Genomic DNA, 22,094 nt, shown 5'->3' with positions numbered 1-22,094 from the left:
GAGCCTGGCAAATAGTTTTGCCCCTGGGCTGAGCCATGGCCAGTTCCACCCCCTGCATGAGAGAGTTAATGAAATAGGCAGCGGAAGGGCCCTCCCGCCTCCCGCTCCAGGACTTCACTGACTCCAGTACAGCTAATCCCATTACAAGAAAATAACGTGGATAATTCAAGCTAATGAAATCGTTACAAGAATGTGGACAGCCAGGGGTGGACATTCAGAGCCAATTTAACACCCCTTGGTGGTGTTATCCCCAGCACAGGAAATACCTGAAAAGAGGAAGGGAAAGGAAAGAGGGAGGGAAAAAAAAAGAACCAAGCCCTCCTCTCTTGTTAGCTTAAATCCTGTTAGAGTTGGAGGAATTAATCTGCCACCTATCTCCCCTATTACTGCTATCATCATCATCAGGAACATCCTGGTAACCTCTGAACATACAGGAGGGCAAAGTGAAGGCTCCAGACACCCTCATCAAACCGCAAACTGCTGCTGCCACCATCTCCGGTGGAGTGGGACAGAAGGTGATGGCTGGAAGGACGTTACAGCACACTGGGTGTCCTGGTGCACCCCCAGCCCATGGCTGCACGGACGAAGCGATGCTGGGCAGCAGGTCCCCACCTCAAAGCTGATCCCTCATTCCTGCGGTGGCTCCTTACCTGCACTAGGCAATCCTGCTGGATAATCAAATCCCCTTCAAAACCCCCATGAAAAGGCAGCGGTTCACAGGGGGAGGACAGCCACGTCTGCACCTTGCTCCTTCCTACATGGATCATCAGTTTTTCCAGCTTCCCCTCCTCTCTGCCCAGGAGCATCATCTTTGTTTGGAGGCCTCTCGATCTGCTGCCGCAGCAAAACTGAGTTTCACTTGATGCGATTCCTCAGTGCCAGCCTTGTGCTGCTGGGAGAAGTGCTGCTGTATTCTCCAGTCCTCCCAATGGACCCCTTCCTGAGGCCAGTTTTAGGGGACAGACCCGGCCACCCTGCTCAGAGCTTCCCATCCAAAGCCAGGCTCCCCTCTTGGCCACCCTTACCGAGGGAAGCTGAGCAATTCCATCGTGGAATCATTCTTTTTGGCACTGAGCATTTCCAGGCAGGAGCTGCCAGTCGTGCTGCGCTTGTGGATGCGGTGGGGAACCTCCTCCACTCCTAAAGGAAGTGCAGCCCTGTCTGCCTGGGGAGCCTCACCACAGTGAGATTTCAGAGCTATTCAAGCCTGCATCCTCAGCTCACGTGGGATCATGAGTGTCCAAAGGCCTCCTGTGTATTCAGCTGGACACAGGTGATTCCCACTTGTCCTTCTATTGCGCTGCTGGGTGATGGCAGGACAGTGAAGTGGAGAGACTCTCCTGTCTAACAGAACTTCCAGGTCTCCCCAGGAGACAGGGATCTCTCTGAAACAAAGGCTTCCGGAATAGAAAAGTGCCATTTACCACACTTCTACATAAAGGGCCCACGAAAATTGGGAACAGCATTTTCAAACCTGGAGGTTCTCCAGGACCAGGCATGACCATTGGATCCTGATGCGGGAGGAGCTATCAGTAAGAGATGTTGCAGCCCTTGTGCTGCTGCTAAAGAGCTGTGGAATGAAGCAGGGACCCCCGGCTCCTCTTCAGCTCTGCTTCCCCATAAAGGTGACCTCAGGATTCCACACCTCTCCCGTTATCCCAGCTCACTGCCCACTGCTGTCTACCAATCTCACACAGACACACAACGCTTTGATCCATCCATGAAGGTAGAAGAGGGACTCGTGATTTAACCTGTGCAACGTGAATGTGAGCATCCTTGGTATGAGAGAGAAAGGAAAAACACGGCAGCAAAAGCAGCAGAAAAGCTGGAAGTCATAAAGAGACTGGGAAGGAAGCCTGGAAAGCCCAGGGATTTCTCTTTGATGGGAGAACTGGGGCCAGAGAAAGGCACACAGGCAGCACATCGGCTGTGGTGATGGGACTCTTGGTGTCCAGCCTGGGTGCTCATCCCATGCGGAGGGTCTCTGATGTGTCACCGAGAGCAGTTTTCCACCTTTCTGTCCCTGCAGCACAAGTAACACCTCTCCCTATCCTCAGGCTTTATTTCTGCCAGACACGTTGGAAACTCACAGCCTGATTCCCACTCTGCATCCCCCAAATGAGGCTGGAAGCAACCAAAGCTTTCCACAAGCAACCCCGCACGGGAGTGGGACAAGCCCCCTAGGATGTGCCCGGCAGGAACGGCCCCATTCCCTGTCTCTGGAATGCTCTCTCACAAACACATCTAATTGCATCCAGACGGCGCTTTCGGCACACCTGCCACAGCAACTGCTTATCTTACTGAGGACTTCAAGAGCATCATCTGCAAAGTTTGCAAGGAAGGGAAGGCAATTAGCATTCCCTGGCTGGGCACAAAGATCCTCCTGCTTTATCTCCATCCTGGCTGCTTGGCAGAGGATCCTTCGGTGCTAATTCCCTCCCGCTGCTCCCTGCACATCAGCTCCTCCAGTTGGAAACACACAATGGTGTTTGCACCCAGAAAAGCCCCAAAAGCAAAGCAGGGTGGTTGTGAAGGGAGGGAGCAGTGGTGGCCAAAGCTGCCTGCACCAAGAGATGCATCAGTTCTTACTACCAGAGAGACACTGAGGTGCTGGAGTGGGGTCAGAGAAGCAAATGGAGCTGGTGCAGGGCCTGGAGCAGAGCAGTGATGGGGAATGGCCAAGGGACCTGGGGGGGTCAGATGGAGAAGAGAAGGCTCAGGGGGGACCTGATCACTCCCTACAAGTGCCTGACAGGAGGATGGAGCCAGGAGGGGCTGGGCTCTGCTCTCAGGGAACAAGGGATGGGACAAGAGGAACCGGCCTCAAGCTGCCCCAGGGCAGGTTCAGATGGAGCTGAGGAACAATTCCTACCCCAGAGGGTGCTCAGGCATTGGAACAGGCTGCCCAGGGCAGGGCTGCAGGCACCGGCCCTGCAAGGGTTCACACTCCGTGGAGACGATGCCCTCAGTGCCATGGGGCAGGGGTGGCCTTGGCAGTGCTGGGGTAAAGAGTGCACTTGATGAGCTTAAAGGTCTTTTCCAACCTAGCTGACTCTATGATTCTATGTCAAAAGACAGCAGGACAGAGCTGTGCTTGAAGGAGGAGAGCCTGAGGTCCAGGGCGAGGGGGACCACTGCGATACACATGATGGAGGACCTTACAAAGTGCATGTTTTACCCCTTTTCTTTAAAGCAGTCAATGTGGGGAAGAGGCATTGTGCCCATGGCAGAATAAAGTGATGCTTTGCCACAGATACATGCCAAGAAAAGAAAATCATCCTGGTAGAGACACAGTGGCCAGGGCAAGATGGTTTGGGAGCACAGCGGAGCCTGCAAAGCTCCCATGTCCCTATCCCTATACCACCTTTCCAGATTCCCCTCCCCAGTGGCCACACCAGCCTGGCACATCTGCCCTAGCCCCTTCCTGCATCCCTGCTCAGCCTTGGCACCGGGCAGTCCTCATCAAGGAATCCTGCATCCCCTGGTCCAGGGTCCCCTTGGCCCAGTTAAAGGCTTCACTGGGACTCTCCTGTCTCCTACCTGCACATCTGCGCATCTCCTACCCCTCCGTGTCAGCTCAGTGCCTACCTCTCACCAGGGACCATCAGCTCACTCCTGTATCCATGCTGTAGGTTTAAACCTCACTGTGGTATCTCCACGATGTACCCCGCATGCTCCCCAGAATAACAGTGCTGATCCCAGCTCCAACACACAGAATGGTTTGGGTTGGAAAAGACCTTAAGATCATCCAGTGCCAACCCCTGCCATGAACAGGGATGCCTCACATCAGACGGTGTTGCCCAAGGCTCTGTCCAACCTGGCCTTGAACACTGCCGGGGATGGAGCATTCACCACTTCTCTGGGCACCCTGTGCCAGTGCCTCACCACCCTCACAGTAAAGAACTTCTTCCTTATAACCAACCTGAACTTCCCCTGTTTAGGTTTAAACCCATTCCCCCTTGCACATGGAGGAAGCCCATGAGATCCACCCAGAACCCAACCGTGGGGAAGCTGGTCCAGCTTTTTGGATTGTCCCTGATCCCTCTGTCTTCTGCCTGCAGACAGCTAAACAAAGTTCAGCTCCTTTTGGATTTATCAAGTTTTGGCACAGATCTTCCTAAGTTATTTAATGCTTAATATATGCACAAACAGTGCCACTGACTCTGTGGACATCCATGTGCTTCTCCTAAGGAGCTCTGAATTCACCTACAAGGCTCCTGTTAACATTAAGCCCTGTTCCTTGTGGATGTCCCAGCCAGCAACAGCCTCTCTTGGAGCTCATGGTGAAGCAGGATCAGCAACACGACAGCTCTGGCCCTAGACCTACAGGCAGCCACAAGACCTTCCCTCTCCTCACGATCCAAGACCAGAAGCCAGCGACTGCTTCCCATCGCTTAAACGGCTGCTTTAAAAACATAGCAAAACGTTTTACCCCTTTCTCCATTTCTTTTCCTTAAGAGTTGCTTCTGAGAGACCTTATCAAAAGCTTCCTGGAATTCCAAGTAAATTAGTCATTAGGCAGGTTTTCAGAACAGTAATTAGGCCACTCCATGCCCCTGATGCATTATTTACCTGAGCAGATATACATAATTAGGCCTCTTCTTTATAACTGGTATTACACAGACTAAATTCTACTCCAGTCTATCGTCTAATTACACAATTAGGCTGCATGCTAAACAGAACGAAAGCGATTCTGAGAACCGAGCAGAAAGAAAGGGGAAAAACCACAACAGTCATTATTAGGTTTTAAATCCTCCATCACCAGCACAGCGGCAGGTCTTCACATCTTAATATCCCTCCACTTCAGTCCCTTCTAGACTGGTGCTGCAGCCAGGTTTGCTTGCTTTATTTTGCTGCATTTAATGCCGCTCTGCAAGGTTTTAATACTGGGGGAGAGATTCAGTTCCTTACTGAGATTTGGTTTTAACAAGTAATGTTAAAAGGGGCTTTTCTCTTCCCTGGTCGGCACTGATTTGCTGTGCGGTGGAACCAGCATCACATTGTCTTACAGCCTCCCTTTGCTCCTCCTCCCAGATGATGACTATTGTTCAACAGCTTCCCACTGGCAGAGGCAGACAGGAACAGTGTGACCATCACAGGAATTTAGCCTGACAGAGCTGGCTCCACACCAAACTGAATGGGGCAAAATGAAAGGCAGGATGAGATGCCAGCACACCAAAAAGCACCCAGCAGCCTCCACGGGCCTTTCAGCCAAGCAGGGTGGACTTGGGTCATCCCCTGATCTAATCACTGAGGTTGGAAAATACCTTGAAGATCACGGAGTCCAACTGTAAAGCTAACACTGGCAGGTCCATCACTAAACCATGTCCCTAAGTGTCATCCTTGTGTACTTCGAAGAGGGAAAAGGGGTAAGAACAAAATAGTCTCTAAAAAAAATTGTAGATTAAGAAGCTTTTGAGTAAAAAGCTACATTTTGACTAGAGAAGAAAGAAGCCTTCACAGAAAAATCTCCCAGTTCCTTAACCACCTTTTAAACAAAGAAGCTTCTATATCAACAAAGTTTTTTCATCTATTGTTTTCCCATCTTGCATTTTTAATTGAGCTGGAAAGTGATGCACATCACCAGAGATCACAGAATTCCCAAGATCATAGCATGGTTTGGGTTGAAAAGGACCTTAAGATTATCTAGTTCCAGCCCCCCTGAATCTGAAAATCAATGCCAGTCACAAAGCCAACTTTCTCCTTCTCCAACTGCAAAGCAAGGTCTCAGCCCTCCCTTAGGTCCCTTCCTACTGTGCCAGCCCATAGGGCATTGCAAGAGCAGAGTCGTGCCTGTCCTGCCCTTGTTTCCTGGTCCCTGCCGATGGAGCAGTGTGATTTCACCTAACCAGGGGCTTTTCTTCTTGATGCTACTGTAATTACTGACCATTTTCTGGGGGACAAAAGACATTCAAGTATAGAGGAGAAAGGTCCAGCTCTTCCCCATCACACCCCACGCCCCCCAAGGACCACGCCAGGACCAAACCACCCTCCTCTGGTGGCTCTCACTGAGATGTACAGTGAGACACAGTCATGACCCTTATATCCCAAACCTCACGAAATCTCAGTCCTTGCACAGACTTCAATGAGAGCTTCCAATGCTCCCAAAGCCTTTCACAGAGCTTGTGCTCATAAGCCACAATTCTCCCTGTGCGCAGCACCTTGCAGGACCAGGGCTTAGAAGCCACCAAGTCACTGCAGTAATCACCAGCAGGTCAGGATTTCAAAGGAACCCACAGCTCCAACAGAGCTCAGATTTAGGGATTTATCTCCTCCGGGCTCTTTTGAAAACCCTGATCAGAGTGCAGCTCTGGTCAAAAATAAGTTATGCTAAAAATAGTGCTCACAAGAGGGCCTGGTACCAATCTCTGCTCCTCCAGGATTCTTATGAGTCAGCTCGTTTCAAAGACAAGAGGAAATCTGTACAACCAGCAAAGCAGTAAACACGGAAGGGAGATTTAGCCGTACCTCACAGGCCCCCAAAGGCATCCTAGGACATCCTTTGGAGAAAGCAGCCTTGCAGTTAAGATACCAGCCACATCAGACTATTGAATCTCAGATTCAACTGTAGAGCCTCCTGCACTGAGCTGGTGGTAGAGAGTAAATATAGAAGCAATGAGATATTTATAGGCAGCCAGCTATTTTAACACAGCTCTGCTTTAAAGAGAAGCCTTATTTAAGTCTTGTCCCTGTAAAGCTGCAGGATGACTTAGAGAAATAACCAGCTTAATTATTTTCATCAGGAGAACAGAGAAACACGTAGGGAAGATCAAATGCATGCAAAAGCATGGAGGAGCTCGAATGAAGTGCTTCTGTCCTGGTGACTCAAATGCAATGAGGATGGTGAGATCTCCCGACTGCAGGTTTGTCTCCAAAGAGCCCAGCCCCACCACAGCTGAAGTCTGCCAGGGAGCACAAGAGAAAGCAGCAAGAACAGGAGCGCATCGGCTTGCTGGGAGCCACCACGTCATCCTGCTGCCCTGATCAGCGCAGTCTTCTCCAGAGATACAACCAACATAAAACGTCAGGCTGCCCCATTGTACTCTGAGAGCAAGGAGAGCAGAGCAGCATTTCTAGATGTACTTATTTATCACAGAATCCCAGCCTGGGCTGGGTTCAAAGGGACCTTAAAGCTCATCCAGTTCTAGTCCCCACCTTCCACTGGAGCAGCTTGCTCCAAGCCCCTGTGTCCAACCTGGCCTTGAGCACTGCCAGGGATGGGGCAGCCACAGCGCCTCAGCACCCTCACAGGGAAGAGCTTCTGCCTAAGAGCTCAGCTCAGTCTCCCCTCTGGCAGGTTAAAGCCATTAATTTACCCCAATAAGGCTCCAATTCGCACATCCCCAAAACTGGAGCTGTGCGTGTTACCCAAGCTATGATGGGGGGTAACATCTCTTCTTGCTCCTGGTGTACCCTGTCCTTGGGACACCCTTTTCCTATCCACAGTTCCACCACTTGCTGAAGCTCAGAGGCTATTTTATGCAGCGGGACACATCTTCACATGTCACTGCAAAGGGACAGGCAGCAAATGCATGGTGCAATTATTACCTGAGCCACCATGGGACTGAGCAAATTCCTCACAGCAGGAAGCTTGTTGCTCTCCACAGCACAGCCTTCCCATCACTGCAGCCAAGACAGATCCTCCCCACGGACACAGAATGAGCCACCACCAGGCACACACCACCTCCTCCATGGAGAGTGATGTCCCAGAGGTGGGGACATGCATCCCTGCACCTTCCTTGCCCAGCATCTCGCGGCATCAGTGTGCAGCCATGGACCCTGCTGATGCAGCCTTCCTAACTCAATAAATGGAATTTGATTAGGCCAAGTGTCTGCTTCAGTGCTCCCCATCCCCTGCCCCAGCCTTCCCAACTTAAAGCCTCTCCAATAAACTAAATTAACCCCCCCAACACTGCCGCACAGACAGAGCATTCCACAGCCCCGCTCTCCACGGTGAGAATAACGCAATAGAGTTCAAAAGAGGGCAGAACAGTTCTAAAGCAGCACCCAACACCAAGCAGGGTATCTGTGCAATGGGGTGCAAGCTCTCCCCATCATCACCCCCTTCTGCTGTTCCCCTCAGACCCTCAGGAAGGCTCCTCATGATGTTGTGGGTGCTCACAGCCTGGGGTGAATGTGAGGGAGAAACAGGGGCTACAGTAGGAGAGGAAGAGAAGCCATGTTCTGCTGCAGCTACCAGCAGTGCCTACACGAGCTGACCTGAACAAGCTGGAATGCATGCATGGATGCCAGCAGGAAAGAAGAAAGGCAATGACACACCTGAAAACAACGTCAGCTGGGGGCCAAAAGGGACAGAGTTTGCCCCTTTTGGGTAACTGGCTGCCCATCAGGGATACCCAGGGAGCAGGGACCTCATTTCTCCTTGCTGAAAGGCCAGGGGCTTTCAACACATCCTCATTTTCAGAGGCAAAGCAGCTAGGTCCATTTCTCCAGGCTGGTACACAAGCTGCCATGCTCATATTGAGGGATTAAATGAGGTGGGAGCAGGTAGTGACTCCCCAAGAAGAGATGCTTTGCTTGAATAGAGGCATTTGCCAAGGTACAAGTTTTCCTCTGAGTCTTGCACCAACGTCAAGGAACAGGGCTCAGGAAACCACATCCCACCATCCCCTGTCTGCCTCTGAACACCCACAATGTGCCATGTACCCCCCAGAAGCAACATCTCTGCTTCAAGTGGAAGATCCCCATATGGGAAAGAGTAAAAACCGATGGTAAGAAGCATCACTGTAGGCTGGTCCCATGCAGCGTGCCCGATGACAGCCAGCTTCAGTGCGGTACTCTAGCCCTGCAAAAGGAGGTTCAAAGACCTTTCCTGCCAGCATTTGCTGCTTGTAAGGTCAGGGCAAAGGTGGGGGAACAGCACCAGGGAGATGCTAATGTTCCCGAGAGATGTGTCTGTGCGAGTTCACACATCAGAGGATGGCCTTTTTGAGGAAGAGGGGACCTCAGAAAGGAATCAGAGCCACAAAAGCATGAGCAAAGCTGATTAAAGAGATGGAGTAATGCCTGGATTCATACATTCTCTAATGTTTCATCAGCATTAGAAGGCTCTGGGGGTACCAGAGGCTGGTGCTGCTGATGGCATAGGATTTGGGTCTAGAGCTCTGTGAGCATGAGAGCCACAGGTCCCTTGGCACTCCCCTCCCAAGGCCGACTGCAAACTTTCCAGTTTCAAATGGCATGGGCCACAGGCTCCCTGCTGTCAGGGGGGAGAGCTGTGCCTCTTAATGTGCTCCCTCCTTCTCAGCTCTGCAAACACAGGGAGACCCGAGCTGCTGCTGCTGTATTTTACCAAGCACTGCAAGAAGCGTGGCCGTAGGGCACACGATGAGAGAAAAGGGGAGGAGAGGATCCCTTCAGCTCCAACCCCCACCAAAACACAGGAGCACACGTGGAACAAAAAGCTGAGACACCTTCTAGGGATAAGGATAATAAAAGCTGCTGGGGACAGAGCAGAATCCGTGCTGCTGGTGAGCCTTACCGCAGGAGCGAGCTGCAGCCGGGGTGGGCTCGGGAGCGCTGAGCCTGTGTGGGAGCTGTCAGAGCCCCAGCCCTACCTCATGTGATGGCAAGAAGTCCCTGCAGAGGTGACAGCTCTGGCAGCTGCAGTGAGCAAACAGCTGAAAAGGGGGAGAAATGAGAGAGGAGGCAAAGGCAGAGATCATCGCGGGCAGCGCTCCTTGCATTGAAACTGGAAAGGGAGGCAACCGGTTAAAGACCAACTTTAAGCAGCATCCTCGCTGCCCACAGGTAGGGCAGGGCAGGTTGGCAGCTCTCCCCCCACCTCCTTCCCTCCCTCCCTGCTGCTGCAGACCTAATTTCATGGGGTTTTTGCAGAAGCAGCGGGGTGGAAAATGATCATCGGGAGGCAGCGCGTGGCGAAGGGCCCCCCATTCCCCAGGTCCCCCTGCAAGGTGAGCAGCCCCAGGTTGGGACCACAGCAAGGAATGAGGCTACCAATGAGCTTTCCAAATCACAGCCGTGGTAAAGTGAGGGGGGGAACCTGTTTCCCCCCCCCCATCCCCGTCACCCTCTTGGATGCTGACGAGAGAGACAGCGCAGTCCTGCGTGACAGCGTGAAATTAATATGATGTGGGGGGAAGCTGGCAGTGAGTAATGAGCATCTGAAATACCTCATCTCCACCTCCTCACCCCCCCCCCCCGAGCTCTTTTAACCCTTTGGCTTCTAGTAGGGACCAAAGGGTGGGAGGAGTGTGAAAGAGAACCAAAGAGGGGTGATGCAGCCCATGGGACAAGTGAATTGGCAGGGCACAAATCCATTGCCAGCAGGCCCAGGCTGCCAAGGTGCCAAGCTCCTGGACTTGGAAAAATCATCACTGCTGCTTTGCCACATGAAGCTCAACAGGGAGATGCTTCCCTAAAGGCTAATGGGAGGATAAAGTAGGACCAAGCCTCCTGTCCTGCAAACATCCTCGGGCAAGGATGACCCATAAGGGGCCAGCTTGACGCACGCAGACCACTGATGGGCAGCCCCTCTGTTATCAAGCAGGTCTGTAAGAAGCAGAACAAAGGAGGTGGTTTTCCTAGGGTCAGTTTCCCTGGTATCCAATCTCATCTAATGAGAACTCGGTCAGAAAACACACCCCATCTTCAAGGGTGGCTTCTGTGAACTCCTGGAGGTCTCTTACTGGTCAATCCCATAACACCACCTTCATAAGGCAAGCCTCAGGAGCTTCTTCATATACTTAGCTGCACCAAGCTCTCGATTGAAGATCTCTTCTCCTTTGCCAGAGGCCTGGAAGTGGTCAGGATGGTACTGGGGATAAGGAAAGGGAGGTGAGCAGACAGATGGTCAGCCTGATCCTTTCCTTAGCTTGATTTCTTCAGGAAAAGCAACACATGGGCAGAAGCACAGACAGAAATGCTCATGGTATCACCAGCTGCAGAAGCCAACATGGTTCAAATGCCTTTGGCAGGAGGTCTGCCCCCAGGGGAGGTAAGAGACTGTGCAATGAAAGGTCCTTAATTGCATCCATATCCCAGGGCTTAAAATCCACTGGATGAGAAGAGGTAGAAAGGCTTGAGGTTAAAACAAAATAGGAATGCAAACAGAGATGCAAATAAAGGACACAATGTCATCCCGAGGAGAAAACTGTGATTCATTAGAGGCTTGCTCAGGACCTTCTCATCAAGTGAGGCTGAGAAATACCCACATATATATGGTAGTGAAAGAGAACAATGTCACTGCAAGAGGAATGAAACAGAGAGAAGAATTTTAAGATGAAGGAAATTGCAATCTTGGTTCCTCCTTGGCTTAAAGACACAAGCTCAAAAGTTCACCCAGTGTCATTTCAACGTAGTGAATTCTGCCAGCCCCCAAAGGAGTCTCAGTGACCAAGGGACAATTCTGAAAAACAGCAAAAAGTGGCTACAACGTAAGGCAAAAAACCTCCACCTTTTCCCTTCCTTATGTAGACAATTATAGAATGGTTTGGGCTGGAAAGGACCTTAAGACCATCCAGTTCCAACCCCCTGCCATGGGCAGGGACACCTCACACCATGTCACCCAAGGCTCTGTCCAACCTGGCCTTGAACACTGCCAGGGATGGAGCATTCACAACCTCTCTGGGCAGCCCATTCCAGTGCCTCAGCACCCTAACAGGGAGGAACTTCTTCCTTATATCTAACCTGAACTTCTCCTGTTTCAGTTTAATCCCATCACCCTTTGTCCTATCACTACAGTCCCTGATGAAGAGTCCCTCTCCAGCACCCTTGTAGCCCCCTTCAGACGCTGCTATAGATGCACACATTCTTCTCTTAGCTATTCAGATAAAAGGAGACCTTGTAATACTAATAGCTACTAAGTACAAGGGTTAGATTGGATATAAGATTGGTTATAGATAATTGGATATGGATTGGTTAGTTTAGATTGGATATAAGGAGGAAATTCTTTCCTGTTAGGGTGCTGAGGCACTGGAATGGGTTGCCCAGGGAGGTTGTGAGTGCTCCATCCCTGGCAGTGTTCAAGGCCAGATTGGATGAAGCCTTGGGTGGGATGGTTTAGTATGAGGTGCCCCTGCCTATGGCAGGGGGGTTGGAACTGGATGATCTTAAGGTCCTTTCCAACCCTAACTATTCTATGATTCTATGATCCTATTTACAGGAGACAGCAACTCCTGTAGGCTTTGGGTTTTGCTTCCTATGGAGGAGGCAAAGGCCCACATGTATGCACACTTAACAGCACAGAAAGGGTCAAAAACCCCAAAGCAAAAGCCGAGTCACAGCTGAATAAGACATTTCAAGAGCAGCCCCTTCGCCATCTCCTTCCATCTCCCCAAGCCCCTCTATGCTGATGAGCATCAGTGTCTATGTGTAAAACTAATGAAGTTCCATCAGGAGGTCGGGGTTGGTGCCCTGGTGAGAGATGCTTCAGCAGGAGTTTCAGCCTAGAAACTCCTTTCACATGCACTGGACGAGTGGACTAAGCAAAAAGCAGGCAGCCAAAAACTCCTCAGCAGAGGTTTTGGGTGAGCAGAAAAGGGGACCTGTGGGTATGGAGTATGGGGAGTGCAGAAGAGGGGGGAAAATTGAACAAAATCAAGTATTTCAATGAATATTCAAGCCAGGGAAAGAGATGGACTGAAAAAGTCTTCCTGCTCTTGGGAAGATCCACCTTTTAAAGCAATTCTGTCAAGATAAGACAGAGTTAAACACTTCCTTATCTATGTTAAACACCTTTATGATTCAAACTGGAAAACCAGCACAGAAAACCTATTTCACTCTCCCCCACCCCATGGCTCATTTTGGACCAGCAAATTAAAGTGGCCAGTTACATTTCTGGTCTCTGAATATCAACCTAGCATTGCTGTGTTTGGGTTTCCAGTACAGAAGGAAAAGGGCTAAAAAACCCAATAGTTTAATTTATGCTTTCTGAGATTGTAAGAGAAATAAAGCAGCAGATCCCTGTATTGTCACCTGCAGCTCTCTGCTCACGAGGCTGGTGCACATACCTGCTGCTCACAAAAGCACCCACACTACACAGAGCCCCAGCCTGGTTTGGGCTGAAGACACCTTAAAGCTCATCCAGTTCCCTGCCATGGGCAGGGACCCCTTCCACTGGAGCAGCTTGCTCCAAGCCCCTGTGTCCAACCTGGCCTTGAGCACTGCCAGGGATGGGGCAGCCACAGCTTCTCTGGGCACCCTGTGCCAGCGCCTCAGCACCCTCACAGGGAAGAGCTTCTGCCTAAGAGCTCATCTCAGCCTCCCCTTTTTCATCTTGAAGCCATTCCCCCTTGTCATTGCTTCCGAGCACCTGCGATCTGGGCACGGGAGCACACAAGGATTAGTAAATCCCTTGCACCAAGCCAGGCTGTGAGGAGGCACCTGGGGTGCAGGAGGACAAGGTCACACACAATCCAAAGGCATGGGGTTGGTGGTCCAGGGATCCAGCCTAAGGGGAGAGACTTAAATCTTCCAACAGCCCTCAGCAAAAGACAGAAATAGGGTGATAAAAGAGAACAAGGGCAGGAGGAGAGCCAGGTTATGCGATGGGGAAACCACAGCAGCCCAACACAATGCACAGGACTTGCTGCAAAGACCAGCCCTGAGTCTGCTGGAAGGCTGCAGGGAGGACACCTTGGGTGCCATGGGCTAGCGTGAGGTGTCTCTGCCCATCGTAGGGGGTTGGAACTGGATGATCTTAAGGTGCTTTCCAACCCAAACCATTCTATGATTCTATGCCACACTGCCAGGGGTGCTGGAGGGAAGTGGAACTGTGACAGTAAGGAATCCCCATCTTCAAATCAGGTGGGCAGGCGGGTGAGAGGGGCAGAGCTGCATCAGGTTAAAGCTTCACTCCAGAGCAGCACCCCGTAGCCTCCCATGCCAGACACGCTCCTCCTCAGACGCTCAGCAGCCCAAAGCACAGCCCTGGCATTCCAATTAGAAAGCTGAAATCCAGCAGTGACACAAAGCTCCACATCACCTGCTGGCATCGTCGGAACCTGCTCGCATTTACATCTCCTGAGGATGTGGCCTTGAATCAGCACACTGATGCTTCTACCAGTGCATGCAGCCCTGCAGGGCTCTGGGCATGGGTTTGCACCATGAAGTCAGCTTTAAAATGGGAACCAGACATTGTCATCCCTAGGGATAAACCAAAATAGGGCAAAAGTGCTGTCAGCATAGGAATCCAGCCATAAGCTGAAGACACCAGAGCCCATACACGCACCTATGTGACCAATGCAAACCAGCAGCACCATTAAGTGCCTGTGAGCTCAGGGCTCTCAGTAGCCTGGAGCAGGAGCTGGGAATGGCTTTGGAGATCTCGAAGAAGGACTGTTTGAAACCATCCATCTGTTTCCTGGAGAACACACTATGGGGACCCCACTCAACACCAAACTAAACTCACAGGCACCGTTAGTACTGTCCATGCTCAAATGTGTAACAAGATGTGTTCCAGTTCTTGCTCCTACAACTGTTTTTGACAGGCTTCCACCTGAAAGCATGCCTCAGCAAGGCACACACTCCACACTCCTTCCATGTGTTGCCACCAACATCTCAATTCACAGGGAAGCCAGAAAGCTGGGATCCAACACTGACCCAGCGCTGGGTACAGAGCACCCACCGATGCTAGCTGCTTCCCTGGGATCCTTCTGCTTGTACAACACTCATTTTTGGGCTCCCTCTTCAAGCCCAGGCTTGCAAGCAGATTACTTTGGGATGAGTGATCAATACCTGCCTGGGTAACAGGAGCAAAGACCTCATCAAGGTATCCAGACTGGATCAGCCTTTCTCCTCTTGGCTGCAGATGCTCCACTACAGGATTTGGTTCATTTGACTCCACACCAACCAACAACTCAGTTTGCTAGACCACAGGCACCACACTGTGAAAGACCAAAAGGCTTTTCCCTCAGGAGAAGCAGCCTCCTGGAGACAAGCAGTGATATATTGCCCTGGGGAACATCTCTGTATTCACTGATAAAGGAGCTGAAACTATTAGCTTTAAACCAGTAACTACACACAGTTAGGAGAAGAGACATTTAGCTGGTGGGCTCTGCTCGTCACTTAAACAGCCACCTCCTTGTCCGAGTCCTTCAGACTGGATCTAGCTGCAGACTCACAGTGGGACCATCATGATAAACTGACTCAAAAATGCAGTTTAATCTGTTCAGGGACCTAACCCAGATGAACCCAACAGTGGTTTCTCCCATGAGGAAGGGTTGATGATCTGTTCCACATCTTCCCATCAGTACTATAGCCCAGTGTGCCCAATACATCTACAACCCTGCCCTGTCTGCCCCTGCCCCTCAAACAATATTCTCAGTATTTTATGGATGTCAATTAAATTTTGGTTTGGTTGTAAAGGGCTGGGAGCGTAATAAATAGGAAGTTTTACAGTCCTATGAATCAATACAGTCCTATGATCCTATGAATCGTGTTTGCAATGCACATGCCCTTGTGCTGGGTGCTGGGGGAGCTTCCAGTTGTTGAACAGAGGAGAAAGAGCTGCACTTCGGCTTTTCACAGCAGCGTGCAGGACACACGGGGGGACATCACTACCAGCAAGGAGCTAAGCAAGTGATTCAACCAGGAGGAGACATCTGACCCAGGACAGAGCTGCCGATGCAGTAGGATGGCAGCAGGACGGGGCAATAGGGAATCAGTAAGCCTGTCCCACCATCTCCAGCTGGGCTCAACAGCTCCTGAGGCTTCTCCCCAGCAACTCCATCTCTTCCAGCCACAGTTGCGCGGCCCCAGCAGACCCTTACCCCAGGAAGAGATGCTCACTGGGATTTCTGCAGCATTCACAGGCCATCTAACTGCAGGGGGACAGTATGGAGAGGAAAACTTTCAGGAGCTAAAGGGGAAGCAGCAATGGATTCTGAAACACTTCTAGCACAACATCTAGGGGCTTAGAAGCAAAAGCATCACTTGGATGACATCAGACTGCTCAGCACTGCGCATCCTAGGGCTGTTTGCACTGGATATTCTAATTAATACTGCCCAGCACTTGCTTAGCTCACATGTTTATGAAGGCACTGAGTTTCCCCCCCCCCTCCTCTTGCCTTTCTGTAGCAAAGATTTCCACAGCTTCAACACGGCAACACTACTCTGGGAAGGAGAAATTGTCTTCAGTCATGTAGACTCCATTACTGGGAGAAAGGTGTGAACAGCAAGCAAGCCTGGCAGACGGATTCATTATACCACCGTGTCCTTTATAATGGGAAATGAAAAGCCCATTCTGATAACTCCACTTTATTATAATAGGTCAGAAGAAGTGAAAGGCATCATCTTATAAAATTAACTTCATAAAGACTGCCTTTAAAAGAAATAGAGCTCTGCCAGTTTATCCACTGTCTCTTCAGAGATTTTTCTTCTTCTAGAAGAGACATGACTCCAAAGTCTTGTCCCACAGCCTGTCTTCACACTTTTACCCTCTATCAGAGGGAACAGATCTGTTTTCTCCTAATCAGTGCCTGGCACTTGTTTTGCCAGATATAATAAATGCCATGTCTTTGTCAAGAGGGAGAAAACAGTCAGCAAAGGAGTTAAAATTAAAAGAGACACCCACCCCTGAAGGTCTTGGCAAGAAGCAGCATTACTTTCTTTATAGGAAAGTCAGAATACGGAGATACATGCACCCGATAATCAGTTCTGTGCTCTGGCATAGCTTTCTGTTCCTTTTTCTGCCAGCTTCTGGAGTCAAACTGAAGTCCAGTCTCTCAAGTGATACCAATTTGTGTGATTTAACAGCTTAATGCAAAGTGCTTGGTTGCAGTTCTTCTAGGTGAGAGGCAAGGGATGGCCAGATGGACAGCAAATCACCTTCCACACTCACGGTGCTGGCTCCTGATGTCGCTCTGAACTTTCATAGACATATATAATGGTTTGGGTTGGAAAGGACCTTAAGATCAACCAGTTCCAACCCCCTGCCATGGGCAGGGACACCGCACACTAAACCATGGCACCCAAGGCTCTGTCCAACCTGGCCTTGAACACTGCAAGGGATGGAGCAGGGAAGAGCTTTTGCCTTAAATCCAACCTCAGCTTCCCCTGTCTCAGTTTGAACCCATCACCCCTTGTCCTATCGCTACAGTCCCTGATGAAAAGCCCCTCTTCAGCATCCTTGTAGGCCCCTTCAGATACTGGAAGGCTGCTCTGAGGTCAGCACACAGATGGGTTAGTGTCTACTGCAGTATCTCAGCAGGGGAGGGCTGGAAGTGCTGGGTATTGCAATATTGGGATAATTTATAGATACAGCCCCAACAAGGAGTTTTAAAATACATTTTGCAAAGCAAAGAGGCAACAATGTCAGCCCTACAACATGCTACTTGAGATGCAACTCTAACAACCACATCCTTAGGTGGTACAAGCATCAGTTATGTCAAACTCCAGGCAGACTCTCACAAGTATCTATCCTTAGGTTGTATTAGATTGGGTAAGGATCATAGAATCATAGAATAGTTAGGGTTGGAAAGGACCTTTTATGAAGTCTCTTTCTACACCTAATCATTCCCCCTTTGGGGACAGGAAAACCTACACCTCCTGCAAACATTCTATGCCAACTGGAACACAACCTTATTTGTAATATTCATGGTGTAGATGGGAGAAGGAGGATGCAAGAGGATGCTCTGAAACAAACAGTTAATTGGAACTTCCTGCATGGATCTAATGGGATAGATTTTAAAGGAGCCTCATTTTCAGCAATTGCCAGAGCTCCAATCTGTGAAAATGTGGCCTTTCAGAAAGCTCCAATTCAGCTTGCCACGTCTGGAGTTCCTTTTGAGAGAAAGTCCTGCCATAAAAGCCCCCCAATTTGGGAGCAAGAATTAGCAGCCGTCATGGGATATCAGTCCCTTTGTCTCTCCTCCCCTTCCTACGGCTCTCTGGGAAAGAACTAAGGACCATTTATCTTTTGTAATATTTCCAGGTAGTAAAAGAGAGGAGAATGGAATAAAGAATAAAAATTGGGGGGGGGGGGGGTGTGTGTGTGTGTGTGAAGAAAAAAAGAACACACCCACAAAAGCTAAATCTTCACACCTGGATATTACAGGCAGCCCCTATAATTGAAAAGCATTTCTCCCTCTAAAGAAAATAACACTTGCTGGGGCTCAAAAGGATGAAATTAAAAATGCCTTGATGGTGCCAGAGAGGCCAAAAACCCCAGAGAGCACAGGACACGCTCAGAACCACACACCCCAGCAAAGCCCTTGGGTCAGCTGTGGAACGTGGGCAGCACCTAAGGCTCATGGAACCCTGCAACAAGATGTTTGGTTTGCAGGCAGAAGACTTCAGCTGTTAAGCAGAGCATCCATGACTCCCATACAGAGACAGGGAAGCACCACATTTGTCCAGCCCAAGAATTAAACTAGATATGGCCCCGCTCCAGAATTTAAAAGGATCATGGGATGGTTGGGTTTGAGAGGACTGTAAAGCTCCTCCAGCTCCAACCCCTGCCATGAGCAGGGGCACCTTCCACTAGGGCAGCTTGCTCCAAGCCCCTGTGTCCAACCTGGCCTTGAGCACTGCCAGGGATGGGGCAGCCACAGCTTCTCTGGGCACCCTGTGCCAGTGCCTCAGCACCCTCACAGGGAAGAGGAATGTGAAGAATCACATTTGCTTTGAACCTCCTGCTAACTATGACCTGGGGGGAAATCAGTTTGAGTTTTACACCTACCCATAGATCTTTCCCAAGGGATTGCCTGGCCTCCTTCCTCCCAGGAATCCACCCCACTGCTGGGCATGGACAGGAGGAAACTGCTGGGGAACGCAGCTCATGGTGCTCATGATGCAGAGGATGGTGAAGAGCCCTTCCCATTCTTTACATGGATTGCCCAAAGCGACTGGGGAAGGCAAAGAGCAAAGAAGGACATACACAAGGCAGCCATGGTCAACCTTCACCTGCGCTAAGAACACAAATGATGGTGCAGGGCAAGTCTGAGCACTGAGTGATGGATCCATACACAGTGATACTAAACAACATAATGATACTAAAAAGCATAAAGCCAGGGCAGGATTTCCTGTACTGCCAGTGCTGATTTTGAAGGCTGAACAACCTTTAAAACCCACTGCTCCAAGCACCCAGCTCCCTTGTTTTGCTGTCCCAGTGCCATTAACATCTTCAGTGGGTCCAAAGGAAGACAGCTCCTTTACAAAGCTCAAAACATGGAAACACTTGTCTTGGGACAAGTGTTTTGCTGTCCCAGTGCCCTTGTTTTGCTGTCCCAGTGCCATTAACACCTTCAGTGGGTCCAAAGGAAGACAGCTCCTTTACAAAGCTCAAAACATGGAAACACTTGTCTTGGGAAATAGATCTATATATATCTATATATATCTATATCTATCTATCTATCTAGATATGTAGATAAATATATATAGATCTATATATAAGGGGGGGTTGAAACTGGATGATCTTAAGGTCCTTTCCAACCCAAACCATTTTATGAGATATATACACATATATATATATACACACACAAGTAAACATATATTTGCATAACAGATGTATTTGTCTGGGTATTATATACACACATAGAGAGACAGTGTGTGTATATATATTTATTCATTAATCTTTCTCTTACCCAAGCAATTGAGAAAAGCAAAAGCAAGCACAGAAGGAGGCAGGCTTAGAGACAACATCAGCTGCAGGGCTGGAAAGTGGGTTTTGAGCATGTGAAACAATACAGGAGAGATGCTCACCCTGCAGAGCCTCTCACCTCCATGGGCTGGGGCTGTCACCCTGCATGGCAATGCCCAACAGTGTGGCCTGGTGGCCCTCAGGCTGGCTGTCCCTTGCTGTCCCTATTGCTGTGGCTCCAGCCAGCCTTTCCTGGGCAGGCTAAGAGTGCCCCCTGCAGCCCTGCTGCCAACTGTGAACTTGTTCACAATTCCAACTACACGACCAAATAGAAACAAGACAGGTTCCTAAATGCAGGAAGAGCTCCAGAGCAAGGGCAACCGATTTAAAACCACCCCAAAAAAGCAATCCAGGAGGATGAAGTGTTTCATAGCGCTCCGTCATGTGTGGTTTTAGCTGCTCCGAAGGGGAAGAGGGATGGCAGGGGTAGAGAGGACGGATGTGTGTGTGTGTCCGTGTCCCTACCAAGCTGATGGCTTTTGTTTTGAGGATAAAACCTCCCATCTCTGAATACACCAGGTAAATGAAAGGGATGCTCACACGTCACTCTGGGAGCGCTGTCAACAGCACCCGTGGCTTGAAGCTGCATGTTCCTTGCAATAGTCATCAGACTGCTCCTCTCCCCCTCCTCTCCACTGCACCGAGGTGCTAGACAAGCCAGGAGAGAAAAAAACATACCAAACCCCCCCAAGTCTGCTGAGCTTGTCTGTCCTCATGCTATACACAAGCCTCTCAGCTCCTTGAACCTAACCCAGGGACCCAGAAGACAAATAGATCCCCCTGGGTTTGCTTGCTCCAGCTTCATGAAGGTCATGTCTGTAGCCACACTGTTGAGTTTTGAATTAGCAGTGCCCCACTGCTAAGAAACTCGGCACAGTGACTTGGAAGTCCAGAGGTTTCACCCTGTTTCAGTAGGGCCTCACAGGGCTGCACAGCACAAGCAGAATCTTCTGTGTGCACAAACACATCTTCTACAGGGATCTTTACACTGTGCCTACCATCACCCTTTCAGCAACACAGGTCCAGGAGCCAAGCCACAGTCAGCATTCAGTTAAATGCCCAGAGCCTAACTCAAAACAGCATCACAACATACAGCATCCCTTGATGCATTATACCTTGGAAACAGCCTACCAGCCACACAGGAACCACTGTCCTTACCTGCGGTCAAGCCAGGAGAACATCACAGGTTAACAAAGTAGGCAGAACTGACTATATGTAGGGAAGTGCATAGCTTCCCTCACAATGAACAAATCACTGCCCTGCAGGTCCTCACAAAGTGGTTTTCACTGCATGGTCTGAGGCAGTTTCATAGGGATAAGCGATTCCACAGTGCATTCCCTTTGGAAAGAAATGCCACAGCCCTGACCAAACCAAAGCCCCTGCTTTCTGCTTAGACAGACCCACACAGAAAGCATAACCCAGTAGTTCACTGTGCCCTGCAGATGTGAGCTGTCATCCTTGTTTTCCAGATAGGAAAACTGACAAGTGGAGCTGGACATCAATTCCTCCAAATCCCTTGCACAAGCTAAGAGTGGAGCAGGGACCATGGCCCGGGTCAATGAGCAGAAGACTCTCATCCTGGGAGCAGAAAAGATGCTGTATATTACACAGTTCCACCTCTTTTCCAGGATGCATTACAAGGCTTAATGAATCAGTGCACACAAGGCTGAGGATGCAAAGAGAACAGCCATCAGCCAGCACACAGAGGGATGCAGGCTGGGATTCCAAAATCCCTATTCAATACTCAGCACTATCCCAGGCAGGTCTCACAGCTGACAAGATACTTCTTGCTGGTGAGGGCATTAGAGGCAGCACAGTCCCACCCCCTTACAGACACAGGGCTGGCAACCACAGGGCAACACCCCACAACTATGTGAGGCACAGGCAGTGGAACCCTCATGGAAAGGAAAGTGAGTGGCTCCAGCCCAAACACTGGCTTATGTGAGCTCTGTCTCATCAGCAGAGTTTCTATATGGTATAACCTGCCAGGCCATTGGCATTTACATTCAGTAACAGGCTCCTTTACTTCCACAAAGAAACCAAAACCTCATAACCTTTACAATCCAACAGCAAGATCCTGCATGAACACCACACCAGCTCCAGCCTGGAGCACACCACAGACCCAACAGAAAGCACTTTCCTACCTGAAGAGTTCCCTGATTTCCCTGACGGTGGCCTGGAACGGGATGTTTCGGACCAAGATCTTGGAAGTCTTCTGCTTCTTGACAGTTTGCTTCCTTCGGGAGGATTTCACAGCAGGCCTGGGAAGGCACCAGAAAGAGCAAGTGAGGACAATTGCACAGCACTGCATGCTGGCTCCTTCAACAGCAGGAATGCAGAACATGAGCTAGTACACATCAGCATCCTCAGTGGCATCTTACTGGTGACAACAGAAATGCCATACAGCACACCGAGAAGGAATGAACTGATTTAAATCCTACATCTGAAAATCAAAGCTTCCAGCTTGCTGATT

General features: G+C 50.0%; 1 protein-coding gene across 1 annotated transcript in view; it reads right to left on the bottom strand.

Annotated features, from left to right (window-relative positions):
- RBM19 (RNA binding motif protein 19) overlaps window positions 1-22,094 on the bottom strand; it is a 70,114-nt gene that overhangs the window by 30,213 nt on the left and 17,807 nt on the right. The window contains exon 21 of the mRNA XM_065692465.1: window positions 21,766-21,882. Coding sequence (XP_065548537.1) covers window positions 21,766-21,882 — 117 coding nt within the window. The remainder of the gene's footprint in view (window positions 1-21,765; window positions 21,883-22,094) is intronic.

Source organism: Lathamus discolor, chromosome 12 (assembly GCF_037157495.1).
Source record: "Lathamus discolor isolate bLatDis1 chromosome 12, bLatDis1.hap1, whole genome shotgun sequence".
Lineage (NCBI taxonomy): Eukaryota > Metazoa > Chordata > Aves > Psittaciformes > Psittacidae > Lathamus > Lathamus discolor.
Note: the sequence above shows the minus strand (reverse complement) of the source record. Positions and strands in the feature narration are given on the sequence as shown.